This window comes from Hydra vulgaris, chromosome 04 (assembly GCF_038396675.1).
Source record: "Hydra vulgaris chromosome 04, alternate assembly HydraT2T_AEP".
Taxonomy (NCBI): Eukaryota; Metazoa; Cnidaria; class Hydrozoa; order Anthoathecata; family Hydridae; genus Hydra; species Hydra vulgaris.
In genome coordinates, this window is record NC_088923.1 from 40,213,780 (window position 1) to 40,240,189 (window position 26,410).

Sequence of the window (26,410 nt, forward strand, 5' to 3'; positions counted from 1 at the left end):
TAACTCTGACCTTTAGATGTAAGTATATAACTATACCATGCGAATAACGAGTGTACTACTCGTTATTCGCATGATATAGTTATATACTTACATCTAAACCATATATTGAACGATTTGCTGCAGGCATTATTTTTTAAACTTTTATTTCAACTCTTTATAAAATATTGTTTGTTTTGCACTTTATAGTAGGCTGGGTACAAGAACCTAACATCAACGCAAAAACTATTGCTCCCAGGCCTTATTTTCAGACTATTCATTCTTATGAGTATGTTTTATCTAAGTGGTCATAAGCTATTTTTACGCTTGAACTTACAATGGCTATTATGTTTATTTCTTGTTATTTTAAGATTTCTTCAAATTCTTTTTTGTATTTCCCAAACGTCTCCTTCAACATATTTTTATGTCATTTTGACATAATATGTCGATTTTTTATGTCGATTGATAGAATCTTATTACATAGTCACTAAAATGTATCAGTTTGTATTTTTTCAGTAGTTTAATTATTAAACTATTATTAAAAAATGCCTTATTATAATAAATTTTTAAATTACAAACTTTATTTAATTAAGTCCACGCCATAAAAAAAAAACAACGTTTTCGATCACTTTAAAAGGTAGAGTAGTTTAATGATAAGAAAAATGATTACGAAATTTTATTGATTTAAAAATCTAACGTAAAAATTTTGAGAAGCACCTTATTAACTACAAAAAGCGTTAAATACAAAAAAGTTTTAAAGTCAAACCTAATTCAAATTCGCTTCTTGCATGTCACCCTTAGTTACATACACCCTTAGTTACATGGCAGTTTTAACACTTTAGTTTCTAACGTTGTTAACACAGTGGATTAATTCGAATTAGTGCACCGTGTTAGAAACTAAAAGACGAATCAATAATACGTTTATAACAAGCTTCTGTTATCAAAAACCTATTTGAATTATAACTTTTAAAATTAAAAAATCCAAATATTTTAATTGATATCATATAATGATTGATGAGCTATATATGAGTAGAAGGGGTAACATAACGGTAAAGCAATAAAGCGTGCAACTATAAATTTTTAAAACATTCAAAACTAGTTGCAAGTACAAATTAAACTTAATTTTATCTTTAAATTGTTTAAATTTGTTCAACCGTTTAATTTTAAAGAATAAACTGCAACATAAGTTGACAGTTTTCTTACTTTCGTGCACTTTGTAGAGCTTAAAATAAACTAAGAAGCAATGAAAAAAAACCTAAAAAACTTTAAACATTAGTCTAATTTATATAGAATTTTCTGAATAAAGAAAAGTGAAGTGGTAAGAAATTACTTACGGTTAAATTATTTTTATTGTTTGTTTTTAAAATATTTACTGTAAAATTTATTGCTATAAATTATACTGTAAATATCTTAAATAAGATATCTTATATTTTAAATAAAATAGAAGATATATTTAAAATTAAATTTGCTTATAACTAAACATGACCTTTCTGTATTTATTAGGTTTTTGTAAAATAATACATATATATATGTATATATATATATATATATATATATATATATATATATATATATATATATATATATATATATATATATACATATATATATATATATATATATATATATATATATATATATATATATACATATATATATATATATATATATATATATATATATATATATATATATATATATATATATATATATATATATAGATACATACATATATATATATATATATATATATATATATATATATATATATATATATATATATATATATATATATATATATATATATATTAGGCGCGGGTATAGCTTATTAAAGAAGTTAGTCAAGATATAGAATCGCAACTTGGTATAGGAAGGATTGTGTGTGGGGAAGGGTGGGGGGGTTCTTGGTAGCATATTTAAAGGGTTTAAAAAATTTTCAAGAAACTAGCAGTTTAAAAGCTCTTTAAAAAAAAGGCTTAAATAGTGTTGCATTACGGACGCCACTACGGACACAGGCCACGATAAAGTACTATTTATTTAAGATACCCCTTTTTATGAACTCAATAAGGAAGCAGAAAGTTACGCTAATTTAGAACGATTTGAGGAAAAAAATGCAACTCATTATTTAATAAAACACTGATACTTCAAAATACTAAAAATAACCATAATATTTTAAATTTAATATACAGTATAATTAATTTATAACAAAACATTCACAACAAACAATATTTCTACTTTTTGCTACTTTTTTAGCTTTGTTTTTAATTGGCTGTTAAGATAATAGTTTCTACAACAAAAATATGAAGTTCCAGGTTTTGCTGTTTACTCTCTATTTTTTTAAACTTTTTTACGATCAAATCGAGTTTTACATTTGAACTTGTAAAAAATCAACGGTAGTTAAATCTTATTATTAAAATTAACGAACAGCCAATAGTAATTCGGTTAAGAAGTTTAATGAATATTTGTTTTAACTTCGATTGGCGAAGTTAAACGAACTTTGCCTTTGCTTAGTCAGTAAATGCCTAATGACCCAGCTAGCACACGTACGTTGATAAAACATTAGATCAATGTTGTGCGTTGCGTTGGCCAATATTGACTGTCAACGTTGTTTTTACATCATTTTGGTTACAAATGCGACGTCGCCAACAAACAAAAAAAAACGTTGGTCCAACGCTGTATTTTAAGTCGGCGTTGCCTAATGTTTTACGTTGATTCAACGTTGTATTTTACGTTGGCGAAACATTGTATTTTAATTTGATTCAACGTTATGTTTTACGTTTGCACAACGTTATATTAAGCTTTCATCGGAATTAAATTAATTTGTTTTAAGTTTAGCATATACATTTTTACATAAATTATTAAATATTTATACGCGTATAGTTTTTTATTATATATAAAATATATAATAAAAATATATGTTTTATGCCTATATGTTTTTTTGTTTTTTTTATTTCAAAATATTTATACATGATTATATATATATATGTATGTATATGTTAATATATATATATATATATATATATATATATATATATATATATATATATATATATATATATATATATATATATATATATATATATATATATTATCTTTTATTACAAAATAATAAATATTTACAATTTTTTTAATAACATGAACTAAGGTTTTATGGTTTTACAAGCTTTCGTAAATATATACATTTTCTGTTTTGTATATTTTATTATATAATTTTTGTATTTTTTATTTTTCATTTTTTTGTGTTTCTTGATTTTATATCTTTTTGTGTTTTTTGGTTTTATATTTTTTTGTATTTTTTTGTTTTTTATTTTTTTGCTGTTGTGCGGAGAGATATCGAGAGTTTAGATTAAGTTAAAAAAAAGGAGAAATTTTGAAATAGGTTAAGGAAAGGTTCATAAGGTAAAAAGAATGATTTATATGCAAAAAAATTTAAAAAAGAATTACAGGACTTTTGCATAAACATTACGTTACGAACACTATAGATAAAAAACTTATGTGTTAAAATAATATTTCATAAAATAAAGACTGGCAGTGATTTGCTTATCATATATAATAATAATTTTGTTGCTTAACATAAAAAATTGCAAGAGGGAAGGAAATCTTTCAATTTTATGTTAAAAAATGTAATTAAAATTATTTCAATTTCAAAATTTTAATTTGTTTTACTTCATTTGCTTTAAAAAATTTAAAAAAATATATGAAAAGGATGTCAAGGAGTTATATACGTGTTTAAAATACTCCCAAATTTCAACAGAAGGAGGACAGTAGGCAAAGATATGCATGTTGTCCTCGATTTTACCACAAGTTTTGCATTTTTTTATTTTTGACGATCTGCTGCCTTGTGCTTTTGGCTAGCAAGGCCGTAGAAGATAAACTGTTGTGTAAAAAACGAAAGAGGATGTTTTGAGTCGGTCCGCATGCGTGGGAGGTGAAGTTTTTTTTCCAAATTTGGGTCCACGGCATTGTTGTTTTTGTTGAACCGTTCCAAAAAAGTTCTGCTGGGACGACTGTCTTTTTGTTTTTTGCCACTTCTAAGTAAAAATTTTTTGTTGTTTTTAGGGGGACGTTTAAAAGGGACCCGTTTTTGCCTAATATTTCTATTAATGTTTTGTAGTACTGAGACGTTTTGTTATCCCAGTGTTTTGGAAAATTGTTCTGCTTTAAAAAGTTCCAGTTTTGGTTTTTGTTCGTAAATTTTAGTAAATGTTCGTAAATTTTAGTAAATGTTAGTATATACTTCCACTAATTTGATGAATGAACTTAGGTATTGTGGTTTATACTCCTCCGGCTAGTTGCCATACAGAGACCACCATACCAAGGCACGCAAAGACATATTCGGCCCCCCAAGAAGGAGCGTCATAACCGTTTTACGGCCGAGAGTCAAGTGAGTTTTGGAAGAACGAAGTTATTTTAGAGCAAAAGTTGGAAGCAATCGTATTAGAAAGATAGCATAGAGAAAGCGGACAGGATTGCACATGATGTTAGATTGTGCAAATATAGTTCAACTATTTCACAAGAAACAGGATTTAATTGAGATCTCAATTTGATGAATGAACTTAGGTATTGTGGTTTATTCTCCTCCGGCTAGTTGCCATACATAGACCACCATACCAAGGCACGCAAAGACATGTTCAGCCCCCCAAGAAGGAGCGTCAAAAGCGCTTTACGGCCGAGAGTAAAGTGAGTTTTGGAAGAACGAAGTTATTTTAGACCAAAAGTTGGACGCAATCGTATTAGAAAGATAGCATAGAAAAAGCGGACAGGATTGCACATGATGTTAGATTGTGCAAATATAGTTCAACTATTTCACAAGAAACAGGATTTAATTGAGATCAATGAACTTACAATGCTGATGATTTAAAATTAGAATTAAATAATTTATCTAACCAAAAAGATATTATTCGTGTATGTTTTGCTTGTGGCTTGATATTTTGTTATATAAAAAAGAAAAAAATATATTAGCAAAATATATTCGACATAATCAACTGGAATATTTGAATGAAAAATAATTTTTATAAGTTATACAAATGTATATTTGTATGTTTGCCTTTTCTCGATGCAAACAAAACGTTGATCCACTCTATAAAATCCAAAGTTGTTCCAATGTATATGGATTAAAGTTGGTTCAATAAGATTTTCATAAAAATAACATTGGATCAACGTTGTATTTGCAACGTTGTAATAACCGACGTTTGCGATGTTTTACATACGTTGGCCCAACGTAAGTGTGTTAGATGGGGAGTTAGTAAATTAGTTAATAGGGTTTAATAATGGTTCACGATAGCCGTATAACATATCTGTATGCGCCACATACAAATCTTTTTTTTTTTTAATTGGTTTAAAAACGATATTTTGGAAGTATACTACATTATTTCTGAGACAATGCTAAAAATAACTATAATATAAAAAGACGCACAAGGTATTATTACCATAAATATAACAAAAATTATTATCATTAACATGAAAAATACAATTTAGTTACGCAATATAGCAATAACATGAATATTAATCGTAAATATCTGTTACCAAAATAAACCAACTTGCCATGTTGCCGGAGAACAGTTATTCTTACTTTAATTGAACTGAAATCATTTTTTTTCCAAAACTGCTGGCTAATGATCAATAAAGTAAATTTTAAGTCATGAAAGTTATTATATTAAAGCCATATTTTAACAGTTAGGCAAGCTAAGCTTAAATAATGACGCAGATTTGAACGTTAAATAAGGTAAAACTAAAAAAGTAGAAAAAATATCTAATGAAATTAATGGTATTTAAATTTGTGTATAACATAATTTAAAATACAAAAATTACAGTATATCAAAAAGTAAAATCATGAATTCTTCTTAAATATAAAAATTAATAAAAACTTATTTACCATTTGAAGATTTTCAAGATACTAAAGAGAAAAAAACAGTATATTAGACTCAAAATCTTTCAATTTTATGTTAAAAAATGTAATTAAATTATTTCAATTTCAAAATTTTAATTTGTTTTACTTCATTTGCTTTAAAAAATTTAAAATAAGAAAAAAAGCATTCTAAAATTTAAAAAAATATATGAAAAATTATTAAAAACTAAAACCTAATAAAGAATATTTTTCTTAGGAGTTCGTTAAGACACATTAACAAAAATATGCTAATATTTCACTTTTTTTTTTCAATAAAATTTATTCAATTAAATTGATATGTTGAGTAAACTATTTCTTGTAATATTTATCCTTATTTATTACATAGTTAACACTGTTTGTTGCTACAAAGTTAAAGAAGAATTGACCTCTGGAACAAATTAACAAGTATAATAAACTAACTGTTGAAGAAAAAAAATAATTACAATCTGTTATTAACTTTGATTCAGATGAGATCGATAAGTGGTATGTTTAACGATATCTTAATATAATCTGAAGTTGAACAAGAAGGATTATTTTCTATTTATTTGACGACTTGATACTTTTAACTTAACACCTGTAACATCACCTTTAGAAGTAAGACAAAGAATTGTATTATACCACTTCATTTTATAATAATCTTTTAGATTTTTAAATGTAAACATACAATTTTTTTAAGCTGAAATAGAACCTAAATCACCACAAATGTCAAAAGTTTTACCTACTAACATTTGTGTAACAGGAATAGTGTAGTCAGGAACTGTTCAAGTTTTAAAATAAAAGAAGCTTGTGAGGAAGCTTCTTTATTACACTTTATTTCAAGTTCAAGTTTATTCCAAGACAAAAAACAATAGTTACAAATAAATTTTTTAAATCATCCTGCCCAGTTAAGCGTTCATTCCATCTTTTGCAACAAACATGAATTGATTTTTTCTTTGTTGTTGAAGGATAATGTTATGTAATAGCTGCTTTTAATAAATTGACTTGACTCAAAAAAATTAAAAAAAATATGACAACTCTTTTACTTGCTCCATCATATTTCTGGCTTCTTGTAGTTTGCACGAATTCCTACTAATAATAAGAATAAGATGTTGATTAAAACAGTCAGTTTCACACTGCTTTGTAATTGTAGTTTTTAATTTTCTTTGCAAGACCTTTAACATGACCAGCAACAGATCCTGCTTCATCATACCCCTGACCTTAACAATTCGAAACGTCAACAGAATAATCTTTCAGCATTATAAAATAGATTTGCAAAGAACTTCTTATAATAAACCATAATCGTAATGTAAAAAACTCATAAATTCTTCTTTAACATTAAAGGAACTATAAATCTAATAACCAAAAAACTTGTTCCTTTTTGGAACAATCACATGGTTTATAAGCAATTATTAATTTTGGTTTTCCTTAATATCGAAAATCAAAATATTTTGGATGTATTTTACACAACAACTAATTAATTCATTTTGTAATGAGATAGAAATGAAAAAATGCATTCTTTGCACAGCTGTTAAGATGATACTCAAGAACTTTATCATAGCACTGATCATGTAGTTTGAAAGTTGAGCAAAATTTCTTACTCAACTTATTAAAGAATACTTCCTGACACCAGGATGATGTTAATCATCATCCCAATAACCTCTAAAATCTATATTGAGATGGCCTAAGTAAATGATTGATTCAAAAATTGTAGACAAATTGTCACAATTTAAAGCTGCCCCTTTTCGTATTCTTTATTGATTAAGGCATTAATATTCTGAATACTCCCATACATTGTATTTAAAACTGTAGCAAATATTGTCCAGGATTCACAATGAAGCCTTCGTACAGCAAAGTGATGTTCATTAATCTTTCCTTTTCCCCCACAGTGACACAGTTTTTCTTATATAATTTCTTACTTTTTTACTACATCAAGCAAAACAAAACTAACAATAAAATACATAAAATAGGACAGGGCAGCGTCATAAAAACAGCTGAAACAAATGTGTCAAGTATTTACATTCCAAAAATGTCTGTTTTATTCAAATGTAAAAAGACTCCTTGTTTACGGCGTTAAAATACTCAATAAATGACTAAAAACCTCTTATTTTATCTTTCCGTAAACAGTTAAAACGTTAAAGTCGAAGTTTTCACCTTAGTTTTCACTCGTTGCAATTTACTTCCATAATCTCTTGATAGTTGTTTGAATAAATTACTAAACAAAAACGTTTCAGCTTTAATTTATTTATTTGAAAACAACAGAAGGACCCGAAGGCCACTCATACTGGAGTATAATTTAAAAATTTTTTACTGAAATGTAAATTGCATTAAGTGATCGAACAAGTTTGAACAAAATTGCATCAAGTTGAATAAAGCAGTACAAAGCGAGACGGTTCTTAAACATCGAGACAGACGATGTAGACACCATATTCTCCAATAAACTGTTTCATACATTAACAATTCGATTAGAAAAGAAACACTTGGTGCTACTTAAATTACAATGGTATTTGTACAGTTTAAAGTTCTGACCAGGATTACCCAAGTATGAATTGAGAATAAGAATATTTGATAGGTCAGTGTCCAGTTTAACATTAAAAAATTTGTAGCATAAAACTAAATTTTTAAACATTCGTTGATATTCTAACGTTTTGAGCTTTAGTATGGCTTATCATAGAAAACTGACCACAGATCAGCAATTTTTTAAGCAGTTTTAGTAAAGAAACGATGCACGTCCTTAATTTTATTAATCAGACATATAGGAAAAGGTGACCATACTGAGGAGCAATTTTCGAGCATAGGTCGTATAAAAGTACAGTAGGCTTTAACCATCACCAACCTATATCGTGAATAAAAAGATTTTAGATTAAGAGAGGCTCTTAACATAGCTTTATGTACAATAAGATTGATATGTTGATTAAAATTAAGGTTCTTGGTTAACGATTGAACAGACAAAGGATTTTCAGTTGCTGTTTGGACTTGCTAAGTACAACTCCATTCGTACAAATGATTAACAGCTGTGTGAAGATCTGACTTAGAGCCACAATACTATAGACTGAATATAATTTATGTGCAGAAAATTAGTTAGCCATTTCAGAAGATTGCCAACAATTCCGCAATGGTAATTTTATGAGTAACTTGGGATGTGAAACTTAATCGAATGCTTTCTTAAAACCAAAGTAAATAATATCTGTAGGAATGCAGTTCTGAAAATTTAAAGTCCAGTCAAGAAGACTTTTAAGAATATTAGTACAGGTATTACGTTTATGAATAAAACCATGCTGCTCTTGTTTGATTAGGTTATTGAGTTAAGAAATAGTTTATCAGTTTGTTATGAATGATTCTTTCCATTACACGACAACAAGTAGATGTCAAGGAGATGGATCTTACTAATTACTTGGGTCATAAAACTGAATCTTTAAACATAAAAAGCTCTTGGTCCCTTTTTGTGAATTGGAATAACGCTTGCCGCTTTCCAATCTAACGGTAAAGCACCATCTTTAAATGAGGTATCTAATAAATGGCTTAAGGGAATCGATAAACTATAAGCACAATTCTTTAGGAAAACATTGGGAATTTCATCTAGACCAGTCGATGTGGTGGGTTTAAGTGCTCTCAGTGCTTTTTTGATTTTAGAAGAAGAGAAGTTAATAGACGATAGACAAGTTGAATGTACATTAACACGATCCATAAACTTTGGCGATAAACCATTATCGACTGTATAAACGCTTGCAAAAAAGTTGTTAAAAATACAAGATATTTCTTCTTTATTTTGACAAAGGGTTTTATTATATTGACGAATGTCATTGGGTTTACTACAGGTTTTGAGTTTTCCAATAACAAAATTAAAGAAACTACCAAGGTTGTCTTTGCGTATTGTCTTAAGTTCTTTTGCTGCATAATGCTTTCTAATGGAGTCAGAACATTGTGCAGCAATTGATTTATAAGCTGCTTTGTCATTAGGTTTACCTGTTATCTTTGATCTTTTCCATGCGATTGCTTTGTTGTTTATCAGCCTTTTAACATAATGAGGATAGTGTATTTTATGTGATGATTTATGCTCTTCACTGACTCGCACTTTAGGTATATATTGTATAATAATGTTATTTAGTATAGTAGAAAAAGTATGCCAACAAGCTTCAATATTAAAACGTGTTTGAAAGATAATACTCTAATCTATCGATTTCAGATATTTATTGATAGCTTGATAATCTGCATCTTTCCAACAGTTGAACTGTTAAACTAGAAATTCATCTTTATTATATAAGCAGCTCAAATTAAGAGTGATTAAGATTACATTATGATCACTAGTACCAATAGGTGGTTCGATACAGAGATCACTAATAAATAAAGAGGTAGAACTCAAAATAAGACCTAAGATGCTATTTTTATGAGTTGATTGATTAACATGCTGAGTGAGACTATATCTGTTTTTAAATGTAAAAAAGAGTTATGTATAGCACTATCTAGACCATGATAGTAGTACCAATCTACATCAGGTAAATTAAAATCTTTTAGTATGATCACATTTTTTTCGATGGAACACGATATAGAGAAACATTTTACACTACTTTCCATATAGTCAATAGCTCCTTTACCAAAACCCCCACTCCGATAATAACCAATAATTCTGAATGACTGACCGTTGAGGTTAAAATTAGCACAGTCAATTTCTAACTCATGAAACTCTGATGGTATATCAACTTTTGTAAATTGTATAAAACTGCGAAAAAATATTGCTACTCCACCACCTTTACTTCTGTCACAGCGAAGAACGCTGTAAAACCAAGAACATAATAAACTGTCAGGTAAATTTTTATTTAACCAAGTTTCGATAACACAACAAGTATCAAAATTGTGTAAATGGACAAAGTGTTGGAAATCAGCAATTTTATTACATAGACTGCGAATGTTAGTAAGTGCCTATTTCCCACAGTAATTAGTTTTTAGAGGTTAATTAGCCCTTGGTTTTTTAAAACTAATAGTTGCCTGTCATGTTTTTTTCAATCAACTTGTTCAAGTTTTTAAAGAGTAGATTTTTTGGAAATATTAGCTGATCTGGTTGACTTGATATGAATTGGTATCTTTTTATGAGCTTTACAACGCGTTTATTTTTAACTCCATAATTGTATTGTAAATTTTTATTAGCTTTATTTAATTTAGCACGTTCTTCTCTTAAAGGTTTCATTTTAAGCCTTTCAGGCTATGTCTTGTCTGGATTAATAAATATGTTATTAGTTTCTGGTGAAAATGAAAATGATTTTTGAAAATGAAAGGGCCTAAACGCTATAAATTTCTTCGGATCTCTCATTAACTACGCTTTGAGTTTGGATTCTCGAAGAGAGTTAAAACTCTTAACTTCTCGAAGAGAATTTAAAATCAAACAAAACACAACTCAAACAATTGAGTTGAATAAAAAAAAGAAATTGCTTTTGCCGAGTGAATTAAAAAAAAATTGCTTTTCTTTATTCACCCTGCCATTAAACTTTTTAAATTACTGCAATAGTATTAATTACTACGAAACGAGTTAAATATTGTTTACCTTCTTTTTTATTATCATTACAAGGGAATGTTTATTTTCTTTTATTTATTTTTTAATATTAAATAATTAAATCTAAAATCACATTTTTATGTTTGATATTACCAATTTTTTTCTTTTCTCAACATTTACATGAATGAATTAAAATATGTTAAATTTTTGAATTTTCAAATGATTATTTCTTAAATTTCTAATTGCGGTTTTGCAACTACAAATGATTTTTATTTAAAAAATATTAGCGAGTACAAATAAAAAAATTTAGGTTAAATAATTTTTTTTATTGAAAGTTTATTGTTTTATTTACGATTTTTTTGTAAAAAAGCAAAGGATTATTTTTTCCAAACATTAAAATTATATTGCTGTATTATACCGCATTTTTTAAAAAATAATTGCAGCGAAATATCTTGCGTTACGTTAAAAAAAAAGCTTACGTTTTGTGCAAATTTTTGACGCGGCCGTTTATTTAATATTTAATTTTGATTAATAAAAAAACGTTTGTGAAGAAAAACCGAAAAAACATTTTTGATAAAAATGACCTAATTTTTTTTAAGAATAATTAAAATATTGAACAATATTTAGTAATACTTTTAAATAAGTTTGACAGTTAAGTCGAACCCAATCAATAAATTTAATTTTAATAAACTTAAATATATTTTTTAAATCAAAATTAAATTATATAGTTTCCATATTAATAAAACTTATATACTAAATTATATATTATTTTTATAAAAAAAAAATGTATACTTTTATAAAATTAGTTTTAAATTAAATTATGTATTTTTTATCAGAATTAAATTATATTAAAATGATCTTTGCTTCAAGTTTAAAATATTTCAAAAGCGTTTTTCAAGTAAAAAAATCAATCATTACAATAAAATAAAAACAAAACAAAGATATATATTTTTAATTTTATTTGCTGTTTTTCATAGCACTTACATATAACATCTCCCGCGGTGCTCCGCGATAGTAAGATGACCGTTAGGACTTCTGGAAGCGCCTAAATAAACTAAAAAAAAGAAAGAAAAAAATATATGTATATACATATAAAATGATTAAAAACAACTTTTGATGGAACTCTGATTTCATGCCTTAAGGCAATCATCAGCCATTTATGTATATTTCATAAAGTAAAAATGTTTAAAAAAAATATAAATTAAAATTAGGTGGAACGAGTTCTGATGTTAGAAATACAAAACAAAAAGACGTCAAAGATTTTAGTCCCGGGTGTCGAATAAGGAAATTAAAAGTTTCTTTGAATGCCGCCACTTAATCATTATTTCATATCTTTTCTTAAGTAAATTCACTCCTCTGTATGACCATATATGAAATTAAATGTCGCCACTTAATCATTATTTCATATCTTTTATTGAGTAAGTTTATCCTCTGTATGACAATATATAAAATTAAATGTCGCCATTTAATCATTATTTCATATCATTTATTAAGTAAATTCACTCCTCTGTATGACAATATATAAAATTAAATGTCGCCATTTAATCATTATTTCATATCTTTTATTAAGTAAATTCACTCCTCTGTATGACAATATATGAAATATCTCATGGAGACAAAGATTACAAACATTTGATGCTTGATTGTAGGGCTTACATCGACTATTATCTTCCATGTAATTATAGGTTTTATATTTTTAGATTTTAGTTTCCATATTTTCTTTAGAAAGTTCAGTATCATTTAATCTTTCAATGCATGCATTGAAAGATTTAAGATGGCTGACATATCTTAATTTAAATGCGGTTTCAGTTATAGCAAAATAAATTTTATTTTTGAGTTCAGAATCTTCAGAACTTACCGTGGCTTGCTATACGACATTGTTAGAAAGGCATTGGTTATTTAACCAACAATAAATTTGTCTTTTCAGTTGCATTGTTCTAATTTTATATTTTCATCGCGTTGTAAAATCTTGTTGTTGTGCATTTATTTATGACATAACATCAGGCTTGCAATTAAAGCTAACTTTAATATAGTTTAAATAAAAAATTTATGAAGCCTGTGTCCAAATGAAAAGTGGAAGTTAATTAAAGCTAAGAAGCAATTTCCAATTTTAGTTTTAACATTTTTGCTAATCGGGAGGTTATACTATATAATTTTAAGCGATTTTTTTTTTTTTCATGTTTTTTGTTCCTGATTTCCGTAAAGCCTCTTTATACGGAAAAATGGAATTATGAAACACAGCTTTATTTACTGCCATTGCCGATAATCTTTACTTAATAATGCGAGCGATTTCCTTTATTATAATAGGAAGATGGTTTCAATTAGAATGAACATACATAAGTTAGTTGTTGGGTTTACAATATGGTTGATAAGAACTGTTAATCAGGTTTAATGTTACATTAAGAAAATTTTTAGTTTTAATATTACCCTTATTGTTTATAATTAAAAAGTTATTTCTCGGCTTCACTTTACTTTTGATTGTAAAAAAAAAACTTACATATGTAAATGGCTGCCAAAAACGGGTGCAAAAAGCGTTCTGAATTTACTAATTATTTTAGATGCGTCATTTGCATTATACAATACTTTTTACGACTTCATATTGGTAGCGGTTTTAAAAATGTCAAACTTTTCGTAGTTCAAAAAGTTAACATAATTTTTAAAAATGGCTTTTTATTATATAACAATTATTTATTTATGTATTCTTTTAATCGCCCAAATTACAGGTAAAACATAGTGTAAAAAACTAATAGTTTATAGTCTAATTTAAAATTTTCTATGAATATTTTCCTCCATCAGATTTGTAAATATTAGTCTTTGTTTTCTGATATTCCAGAATTAAAAAGAATTGTTCAAATTTGCCGCTATATTGTCTCCTACTTTATCGTAGTGACGCTAAATCGTTATTTTTGTTCCCTCTATCAAACACTGGACAAAGTTTAGCTCAAGTTGATTGCACATTTTTATTACTTGGTTCATAAATATGTTATCGTTAGTAACATCAAATATCTGAGTCAAAATCAGGGAAAAACAAATCGGATTGTTCAGTAGTCTGGTAAACAGATTTAATTTGTTTCGAATGAGGATGGTAGATATGCTCTCAATTTTAAAAAAAAGAATGCAGGTAGATTTGCTGTACTTTAATATATTAAAAAGGAATTTTAATGCTGACCTTCTAACAGCGTCATATATATTAAGAAGTGAACAACAAATTTCAAAGCCGTATGAAAATGGTTATAGGTAGACAAAAACGAATACCAGATTTTATAAGAGCTCTTGAGGTTGATTGAAACTGAATAATACTCTCGTTTACATTTGCTGTTTGAAGTGTAGCTAAATTGTGTTTATAATTTTGATTATCTCATAGGAATCCGATGTGTTTCAGTATTGAGGTGTTAGGAAGAGCCATTTAAAGCTTGAACTGTTTAAACGTTTTGAACTGTGTTTTTTGTAATTGAACTTTTACCGGATGTAATAAACTCAACTTTTTCAGATTTTAGTTTGATATATAGGTTTTAGGCATTGTGACTGAACTTTAGTAACCAATTCTCGTAAACTAGAAAGTTATATGCATAAGCATACCAGTGTATACACCGCTTACTGTTGTTGCAACTTTGCAATCTGAAACAGTTTCATTTATTGCACTTGAGTGTATATATTGTATAAATGTGGTAATAAAATTGATCCTTGTTGCACGCCTTGAGACAAATCGAAATAATTAGCTGTACCCTATAAAGAAATGTTAGCTGTACCCTATAAGTATAGTAACTGCAGTGTACAAACTACTGATAGCGGTAGCTTTTAGTTGTCGTAAAGTTTTTCAAACAACAAATCCCAGTTATAGCAATCAAAAGCCTTATTTGCATCTAAACTACACATATATATTGATGAGTAACTATTATTGAAATTATTCATTGTTTCACTTTAAAGGAATTCTGCTTGAAGAGTGAAGCTATTGTGATTGAAACCAAATTGATGAGAGTGGCTATCTGATATTTCCGGACATTTTCCCATAATAAGATATGTTATATAAAGGACGGAACTAGGGATATACAATTTTACTTGGGATATACAATGGTTGACATTAAAAATAAAAGCAGGAGCTAATATTGCAAACAAAATAGATAAAATTTTTGTAGAATGTTATTCAGGTTTATCATTTTGAAGGGATTTAAGGATACGACATTGTCGTAACGACATTACAACATGTATGTCTGGAAAATACAATGGTGTAAAGACTAAACTAATTGAAAAGTATCCTCAAGCTTTGTTATCCCCATGCAGTGTTTATTCTTGAGCTTATGTGGAGTGCACGCATTAGAAAATAGTCCAGTTATAAAATCTTTTTTTTAAAAACATTCAAAAATTAATTTTTTTTTTCGGAACCTTATCTCAATTAAAAATACTAAAATAAAACTGCTTGTAGTTCAAATTACTAGATGGAGCGCCAGAATCGATACTGTTTGTCTATTTTTGTGCAATTCTAAATTCAATTGTTTGTTTTATAAATGAAGCAAATTTGCCAGCACTTAATCATGCAATGGTTTGATTGCATGGTTACATTCTTTTGAGTTATTATTTTTAACAATTGCAACAAAATTTATCATTGCAAAAAACTCACCATACATGAAGTTCAATGCATTTTCAACAATTGGCAACAATCTAAAAATTTAAAAGATAAAAAAAGTTCTTAAAATGAATTATTTAAAGGTATTTATACATTACCCATTTTGACTTATTACGGGATGGTAATGTATTCATAACCTTAAGCCACACCATCCCCCTCCTCTTGGGACACGGACCCCCTGAGATAGCTGCAGCAGGGGGTGCGCCAGTCCTATTATAGAAAAAATTGAACCTAATGAACGCATCACTCCTATTATAGAAAAAATTGAACCTAATCAACTGATTGCATTCCAAGCTTTTTGGGAAATCTACATAACTTTTATGCAATCCTGCTAATCCGTTGTAATAATAATCTTTTATAATTAAAAATTAATTTACATTAATTTAAACACAAAAAGTAAAAAAATACATGTAATTTTAAATAATTAAAATATAAGAATAAATAGAAACTAAATACATTTTACTTGACTTAATTGAAATAATACCTATATAAAATACTAAAAAAAAGGTTAATAGTTTACTAGTGTTATAAACCATATAAGGAAAATTATCTTCTATAATTATAAATAAAACATTTTTCTAGAAGAAATAGAATGATAACGTTAAGAAACTTAATGAGATAATATTTTTATAATCACTTTTATGAATATTATTAAAATTATTTTTATTCTGTTGTGGATTATTCGATACTTTAATATATTAATTTTAAAGAATAAAAACTGTAATAAACACAGCACTAATTGATTCAAACAGAAAAAAAGAGAAAATTAGAAAATGATGCTACTTCAACAATCTTTAGAATAAAATCCTAATAAATATGTATTCCTAGTAATGCGATAAATCCTATTACTATAATAAAAACAAGTTAAAAAATTTTTAAAGCAATATATTTTCTCATATCTTGTTCGCCATTTATAGCATGAATTAGTGATCAACCACTAAGAAATAACAATGCCTTAAAAATCCACGAATAATTAAATGAAATAAACTAAACTTATAAAAAGAAAGTTTAATTTCAGCAAGACCTTATATTTAAATGTCGATATTAAAGGTGGTACTGTGACTGTCGCATATGCACAAAATGACAAACCCACATTTTTTTTTTTTTTTTTTTTTAGTAAGTTTTTTGTTTACATTTGACGTAATATATATAAATTACATATTTTTTTCAAATACAAACAAGGATTCTAAAAGAAGATCAAATGATCTTATGGTCAGAAGCCTTTTACAAAACAGAGTACATAAAGTATTATAAAAACGCCTTTTTACAATAAGAGAACGTAAAAAATTAACATAAAAATATTAAAATAGTACTTAGATAAATAGAAACAAATTGTCAACAAGTATAAAACAAAGATTGAACATACATTTCAAAATTATTATATATCATAAGACAAATTAAAAATATTCTAAGATATTTTCGATAGAGAGAATGAGATCTTTTAATTTAATTTTAAAAACAGAATAAGTTAGGGGTAAGCCGAAGTTAGGCAAAATAATTTTGTTCCAGAGATGAGCTGCACGATAAGTGATACAGAATTGATTGAACTTTGTTCGACAGAGTGGTTTATTTAAATAGTTATTATTCCTCATGTTAAACTTGCTTAAAGGTTTCAAAATAAAAAGGTCTTTAAAAATTAAAGGAGATAAATCATACTTCCACATATAAACAAAAGATAAATTTTTATATACGTTTAGTTTATAAACATTGAGGATTTTCATTTGATTGAAAAATATTGAGGAATTTGAGAACCGATCCGCAAAATTAATTACACGGATCGCATGTTTCTGACGGCGATGGAGACATTGCAACTTGCTTTGATCAGTACTACCCCAGGCAATAATTCCATAACTTATATAACTATGAATAAAAGAATAATAAAGTTTAGTTAAATTATTTTTAACTAAATGAGTACGCGCCTTATATAGAATTCCAATACTTTTTGAAACTTTCGAGCAGACATAGTTAATATGATGTTTCCATGTGATGTTCTCGTCAATGAAAATCCCCAGGTATTTAGTTACAGAATCTCCTTTTATTTCATTATGGTCAATAAAAATTTTTGGTAAATTTTGGGGTAGAGAACGTTTTTTGGAGAGCTGGTGGAAAAAAATCCATTTTGTTTTGTTTACATTTAATGTTAATTTGTTACTTTTAAACCATTTAGATATGTTTTGAAGTTCTTTGTTCATAGCGGAGAATAGTAGGTAGATGTCACTGTTAGATAGAAATAAGTTTATGTCATCAGCAAACATAATACTTAGAAGATTTGATGCTTTATGCAAGTCGTTGATATATATTAAGAACAAAAGAGGGCCTAAGATGGAACCTTGCGGAACACCACAGGAAACATTTAAAAACTGTGTATGATTAAGATCATTACAAGAAACAAATTGTTTTCTGTTGGATAAATAACTTTGAAACCATTTACTAACTCTTTCATTTATTCCGTAATAATTAAGTTTATAAAGTAAAATATCATGATCCACAGTATCAAATGCTTTTGAAAGATCGATAAAAATTCCTAATGTAAATTGAGATTTTTCAAAAGAATTGGAAATCTCACGTACCAACTGAATAATTACATGCTCGGTTGAGTTATTCTTCTTAAAGCCAAACTGATTGTTGTATAATAAATTATTTATACTAAAATAATTAAATACTTTATTGAACATGATTCTTTCTAGTATTTTTGAAAATAATGATAAGATAGAGATAGGCCGGTAATTACTAATGTCAGATTTGTCACCACCTTTAAATAGTGGAATAACTTTAGCAATTTTCAATTGATCAGGAAAGACTCCTTGTTCGATTGATGATTTAAAGACTTTAAAAAGAATATATTTTAATTGTTCAAAGCAATCTAAAATTATGTTACCATTGATTTCGTCCGGTCCAACTGCTTTATTTTTTTTTAGTATTTTAAAGGCTTTTTCGAACTCATCAAATAGTAACTCTTTAGATAACTCATCCGAGTGAATGCAATTATCCATCGGTACTAGAAAATCTTTAAATGATGTTTCAGTGTTAGGAATTAATTTAGATAGTTTTGGGCCAATTTCAACAAAGAATTTGTTAAATTCGTGAGCTATTGTTTGAGAATTAATTATATTAATGTTATCTACTTTGATCATGTGTGGCAGGGAACTTGAGCACGGTTTTGATTTACCAATAATTTCTTTTATTATTTCCCAGGAGCGTTTACAAGTATTTTTGGCTTTATTGAGAATTTTAGAATAGTAATGTTTTTTTAAGTTTTTTCGAACTTTTTCAAAAAGATTTTTGTAGTCTTTGTATATTTTCTCCTTGGCGAATGATTTGTTTTTTAGATATTTTATGTATAATTTCTGCTTAACTTTTGATGATTTTTTTAAACCTTTGGTAATCCAGGGAGAATTAATGTTTTTTTGATTTAATGTTTTTTCATGTAAAAGAAAATTGACATCATAAACTGAGTAAAATGTATTAAAAAAATCATCGTAAATTTTGTTTGCGTTATCACTAAAGTCGATGTTCTTCCAATGAAGTAATGATAATTGTGTTTTAAATTGCTCAACATTTTTTTGGTTAAAGTTGCGTAATTTAACTTTTATGTTAGTTTTGGTCATAATTTTAGAGTTGTTTATGATAAAAAAGATAGGGAAATGGTCAGATATGTCTGTTTTTAAAATACCTTTATTTAAGTCACTGTTAAAAATATCAGTTGTTAGAATGTTATCAATTAGAGTAGCCGATTTAGGAGTTACATATTGTAAATATCTCGAAGAAAATCATTTTATCCAGCTTATAACCTATCAAATCTATTGTGAAGAATCTCCAAAAAACAGCACTTCTCCTTCCCAATAAACCAGATTGATTAATCAATAAAAAAGAAGCTAATCCGCTCGGCTACACAGTCAAAAGTCAAACACACTGTTTTATTGAGAGAAGTATGTCTCTCACTGACCTAAGAACTAGAAAAATTGAAATAACCAATTTCTCTAATCTCTATAAGAAACATCTGGAGCAAAGCCGACTATAAATCAATCTCTACGCATATCGAAACGTTTGATTGGCATTCGGATCATGATGACTTTTATTTGATACTTTACGGCTATTTCCGAAAATATTTATCACAAAATATAAAGAAGAAAACTCGTTACACGTCCCGTCAACAACCACCCCTTACACTAACAAGCACAAAACACGGGTGTCATAAGATGCGACAAACGTTGTCAAATTGAAAAGAAAACTCTGGGGCAAATTTATTGCAGCTAGCCCAATAAAGAAGCCAATTCTACGCAAACAACATAAACATTAAAAGCAACTTGAAACAACTAGCAATCAAACAACAACAGGTTGGAAAGCAATCGGCAACACACTAAACGATTATTTTCAATCAGTTTTCGAAATCAAGCCGCCAGGAACTATCCAATCATTAAACCCTCGTTCTACAACCACGAACCAATCAACCACATTCGCATCATATAAATCCGTTAAAGAAAAACTTTCGTTCCAGAACATAACCAAATCAATAGGCTTCGACAGCATTTACCCACGGGTCCTGAAATACTGTGCTGCAGGCTTTTGTATCCTGATAAACATTATACTCTCTGAGATGCTTAAAGCTGGCAAAGTTGCATCTCAATGGAAAAAAGCTGAAATCACTCCTATCTTCAAAAAAGGCTACAAGTCGAACCCCCTTAAACTTCTCGCACATTTCTGTCTCTTGCAAATTAATGGAAAGCCTTGTACACAGACACATTACTAACCACCAGAAAATAACTCATCAGCTCTGCTAAAGGTTCCAAAAATGAAATGGTTACACCTCAAACCTACTTGAAACTTAAGACATCCTGACCGAAGCTGCCCGCAAAGGTTACCCAACCGATATCATATTCAAAAACTTTCCAAAGGTTTTTGACAAAGTTCCACATCGACGTCTGCTGCACAAGCTGGAATTACGGATTTCCCGATAATGACGATAAGTGCAAAGTCATGCACACTGGGCCCTGCAACACCAAAATATTGACTGTAATTTACACTACAAAATAATTTGGCAGGCCAAATGCATCAGCTGTCGTGCAAAGCATTTGGACGATACCTAGGCGTTGTTATGACTAACAATCTAAAGTTTAAAAAACAAGTCTACACGGCTGCATTAGCTGGTAACCAAATGCTTAGCAGGCTCAAGAAATTTTTTTAGAGGTCAAGGTTGAGTATTATGGCGCATACTGTACAATTTATACGTTCACCTACCCCTAAACTTTGCATTGCCAACCACTTGATTTAGCAAAGGTCATTAATTCTACCTAAAAACTTAGCCAAGCGAGCAAGTTCAATACCGAGCCACAAAACATATTGCTAACTTAAAATACTTGCCCTATATTCAGAGACTATCAAGACATAACTTGGCAACGCTAACTGAACGAAGAGAAAAAGGAGACCTTATATTGGCCAATACAAAACTATAAGTAAAATCAACAAAGTTAACTTCTCAGTCTTTCAGCTTCAACCAAACAGGAGTCTTTAAAATACAGTCTTCTACCTAGTGGACACACAAAACAACTAAAAGCACACTTGTACAAAACTGCACAGAAAAAAACAACTTCCTCATCAATCGTGTTATTAAACTATGGAGTGCTTTAACCCAAAATGAGTTGGACTCAAAGAACCTGAACAACTTCAAATACAAACTTTCTTTGCTATGGCGTCTTAACTTTAGCTGAAATCTAAAAACTGTATTTTCATTTTTATTGATAACATAGATTAACCAGGCTAAGAGAGGCCTGGAGCGCCTCTCTTAGCCTGAAGTGCCTCTCTTAGTCAATAACTTAAAAATTTTGTTGATCATGAATAAACCAAACAAACAAAAAAATTACGAGAATCTAATTGCATAAGATACGCTTTTTTCAGATATTGGTAGCAGTCAAGGAAATACAGAAAAATATCAAACATAATTTTATTAATATATTGTCTCTAACAAAAAATTTATTGTCTTAACAACTTTTGTTAATTATGGGCTTTTTTTATTGAATTATTAACTGCAGGTAAATATTCCGAAAATTGCGAGGAAATGTATCGAACTTCGAAGGTTTTAAATCGCCTTAATGAATCAATAATAAAAAGTATTATAAAGATATATTATAATCCTTGTTGCGTTACTTCTTGTCTTTGAAAAAAAAAATTTTAAAGAAAAGAATAAAATATAAATATTTTAAGAGGGGTAATGGAAAGTTATATCAATTATAACCTTCCCTTATATAAGTTCATCAATGGTATTGCACGTCATTTAAGCTGAAATATTTTCACCAAATAAGAAAATATAGATTTAAAAGGGTTTTTAATAGGAGGAAAAAAATAAATAACACAGCAATATGCAGATAATACCAATCTTTATTTTATTGGGGAAAATTTCATAAAAAATATTGGTGAAGCGCTTAAGCTAAATAATAAAGCTTAAAAACTATGCCTCAAAAATTTAACATTACCAGTTGTTAGGCTTTAGTTGTTAGAGTAATAGATTAAAAGATTATAAGACACAGTAAAAGAAGCAAATTTTTTACGAATTGATAATACTTAGTTAATACTAGTTGGTGCAACCTATTGGTCTCAATTCGGCTGGCACAGCAATAACTTCATATACCTCCAGAAAATAAGGGACTTTATATGCCTCTCTCTGTCAATAATTAAGCTGCACTTTTAAATAAATTCTTTATTGTGAATTATTAATATTATTTAGGATTTTTAAAAATTTTTAAAACCTATTGATAACGGAATAAATATACAATAACTAAATATTGCTATCAATACTTTATTTCTCTATTTGCAATAGAGAATTTGGTGGCCGTATAATAGCTTTTGGATTGAATGTAGTTCTGATTTGAAGATCTAGTAAAGTAAAAATGAATTATTTTGTTAAAAAAAGTATTAAATACTAGAGGTGTCAATGTTTTTATCAATTTTGTACATGAAAATAAGTATCTTATAAATATTTAGTTAATGAACATTAAGTATATATAATTTACTAACTAAATCTTTTGAGGGAAAATAAATCTATTAAGAACAAATAAATCTTTTGAAGGTGAACAAATCTTAAAATACAATTTTAAAATATAGCTATTATTTCTGTAACTAAGTATTGTTTTCAGACTATTAAAATGAAACAACTGTTTATTAAAAAATGCCTATATATATATATATATATATATATATATATATATATATATATATATATATATATATATATATATATATCTTTCATTTTTTATTTTTAGAAAATGTATTACTTTTTTCAATCGTTTATTGCTTTTCTGTTTCTAAATAACCAATCTGCGAGGGGAAGTATAATAAATGCACCAAAAATAAATAGGAACTTTTATTTCAACTCCCCATCAAAAACAAGACATGGCTTTTGTTTGCCTAAAGGCTATAACGGAGGAAAATTAGAAGTTGAAATCAAAAACATTTCAGCGCCAACAGCAGAGCTAGAAGCATCTTTTTTTGAAAGTTTCTTTGATATTTCTAAAAAATCTTCAGAATCATTAAAGTATCTTACTGACGAAGCCAAAACGACACTTGAAAACATCGAAAGCAATTTAAAAAATGTTAAACCACTTATTTCCAAACTGTCAAAAGTTTCAAGATGTTTAGGTATGTTTGGATTTGCATTTGGAATACTAAATGATATTACAACCCCTTCCCCTGATGACATTATGGAAGCTACAAATACAGCTATCAAAAAGCTTACAAATGAAATAAACGATAAATTTACTGATATGAAAGATTACGTTGATAACAGCATACTTGATCTTAAAAGAGATTTAGTTGAAAAAAAGTACCTAGTTTATGAAAATATGTTTAAAATTTGTGGACAGCAGTTTGAAAAAGATCAAAACACGTGTGTTGAAAGAATGTTTGTTGACATTGAGTCAAACTACCACAGTTTTAGACCAAAAATTTCAGAAATTGATAGATGGAGCAACTCCAATAAACCAGCAATAAAAGTTGTAAAAGAAATTGAAGCAAGCTTTGAACTACATCGCATGTATTGTACATTATTTTTAAAGGTTGGCGGTGTCTTGTTTCAATCATATGAAGATGATAAATCAGAAGAAGGACAATTTTATTATGCAAAGTATGCTAAGAGTTTAAGGGAAGGTGCAAAAGCGTGCATAAAATACACCGAAGTTGGTTATCAATGGATTCTTGATATTCATCTTAGTCGTAACAATTGTGATGAAACCTTAACTTGTGCTGATCCAGAACCTATAAAAGAAGGTAAGACTCAATGTTAACATAATTTAGAATTTGGCAAGACTTATTGTTATATTTGTTTATAATTTATGTTTTTAAAAATTAACTTATACATTTTCAAGTACTACAGAGTCCATAAGTTAAAGTTAAACATAAAGATACTGGGAACATGCGAAAAATGTAAAACACACACACAAATATCCACACACATACATATAAATAAATAAACAATACATACACATACAGACACTAATGTATGTAAATGGTTAAAAAATTACATAAGACAAACCATTTTAAAAAGTAGACATTAAAAGGCATAAATGAAGGCGTAAAATGTAAAAACCAATAAAATAATACAATGGTAACGTCAGTTAGATTTTGTCAAAATTGGTTTCTTGTTTTAAAATTATTACCGTTATCTCGATTGGGAACAACTTTCCCAATATCAAGCTCATTGAAAACTCTTACTTTGCTAATCTCCAGGAATTTCCTATTTACTCTTATCCGTTATTCTGGAATAACTGCCAAAGTTATTCCAGAGGGTTTTTTTTTAAATTTAGCCAATCAAAGTTACCACGGCACGTTCTAGAATGTTCATTGGCTCCTGAAATCCTCTATTTTTCATTTTTACAGGTTCTTTGTTGTTCCACATTTCTTAAAATAATTTTCTTTTTGGTCTCGCCAATAAATTTACTTCCGCATGAGCACTTAAGTTGGTAAATTCTTGGTAAAGTAAAGATCGCAAATAGATTTGTTGTTGCATAATATATTATTCAATTTGGTAGCTGATGTAAATATAACTCTGATGTTTTGTTTTCCAAAATCTCTTCAGAGGATAAGACTCATAAGATTTTCAACAGGTTAACAAAGAGTTGCTTATCTAATTTTTGGATGTAGTGTTTTTTGAACCGGGATCTTTAGTTATTTTAATGACTTACTTTTATGAGAAATTCAATATCTTGTAAGATATGTTTTTGAGAGCCGATTCTTCTTAGCTATTTCGCCAATTCAATTATTTTACGATTACTTAGATATTATTATAAAATGGTTTTTAAAAAGTCGCTTCGAACTCATAAGAAAATTATTTTTAATAGTAGGAACTATAATAGAAGAAACCAAGTTCAGAAATTTCAGTTTGAAATTTTATTTCTGAAACTCTAAAACTATAACTCTAAAAATGTTGTTGTTAGCATGATTTTAGGGTGTTTGAGACATTTGTCCATACTTTTTCAATCTTCCTTTTTCAAATTTGTTTTGTGTTATAACAAATTATATCAAAATTCATCAGTAAAATCTTCAGTGTAAATTTCATCAAAAAAACTTTTTGTGTAAAAGTTGCATTTAAAGTTATTTCATGGGGTAAAAAAGGAGAGTTTTAAACTTCATCAAAAAAGAGATTTTTTGATAAAATTTGAAAATTGTTGATCTAATCAATGCCACAAGCAATGCCACAGCCTAACCTAATAACCTAAATAATAGTAATAGCATATACCTATAGCAAATAACCTAATAATAGTACCTATAATTAATATACCTATAAATAATATACCTATAGCATACCTATAATAATACCTATATATAATATACCTATAGCAAATAACCTAATAATAGTAATAGCATACCACAAGCCACAAGCAATGCCACAAGCAATGCCACAAGCAATGCCACAAGCAATTCCACAAGCAATGCCACAAGCAATGCCACAAGCAATGCCACAAGCAATGCCACAAGCAATGCCACAAGCAATGCCACAAGCAATGCCACAAGCAATGCCACAAGCAATGCCACAGCCATTCATTTATAAGTTTATTCATACATACACTGTATTAATATTATAATATTATAATTATAATATTATATAGGTCTATATATATAGGTCTATGGTATATAGGTCTATATTTATAGACCTATATATATAGACATATTTATATAATATATATAGGTCTATATATATAGGTTTAATACTATAACTATAAATACATTTATACATTTATTTTAATTTGCACATTCTAACACCTCGTGCAATATCTGTCCCGCTTACTCTATGCTATCTTTCTAACTCGACTTCTTCTGACTTTCACTCTAACTTACTTCGTTCTTCTTAAATTCACTTACTCTTGGTCAGCGATGCTGGTGATGACGCTCATTTGTGAGCTGAACTTATCTTCGCTGGCCCGGGTATGTGGCCTCTATATGGCAATTAGCCGGAGGAGGATAAACCACA

General features: G+C 28.1%; 1 protein-coding gene across 2 annotated transcripts in view; it reads left to right on the forward strand.

The window, feature by feature from the left end:
- Window positions 1–1,135: 1,135 nt before the first annotated feature.
- The window catches only part of LOC136079806 (uncharacterized), a 52,359-nt gene continuing 27,084 nt past the window's right edge, over window positions 1,136–26,410 (forward strand). The window contains exons 1-3 of one of the 2 annotated variants that reach the window (XM_065796343.1): window positions 1,193–1,294; window positions 6,210–6,346; window positions 23,208–24,210. In XM_065796343.1, coding sequence (XP_065652415.1) covers window positions 23,211–24,210 — 1,000 coding nt within the window. In that variant the 5' untranslated portion in view covers window positions 1,193–1,294; window positions 6,210–6,346; window positions 23,208–23,210. Of the gene's footprint in view, window positions 1,295–6,209; window positions 6,347–23,207; window positions 24,211–26,410 lie in introns of both variants that reach the window. The other variant, XM_065796342.1, reaches the window with a different exon arrangement.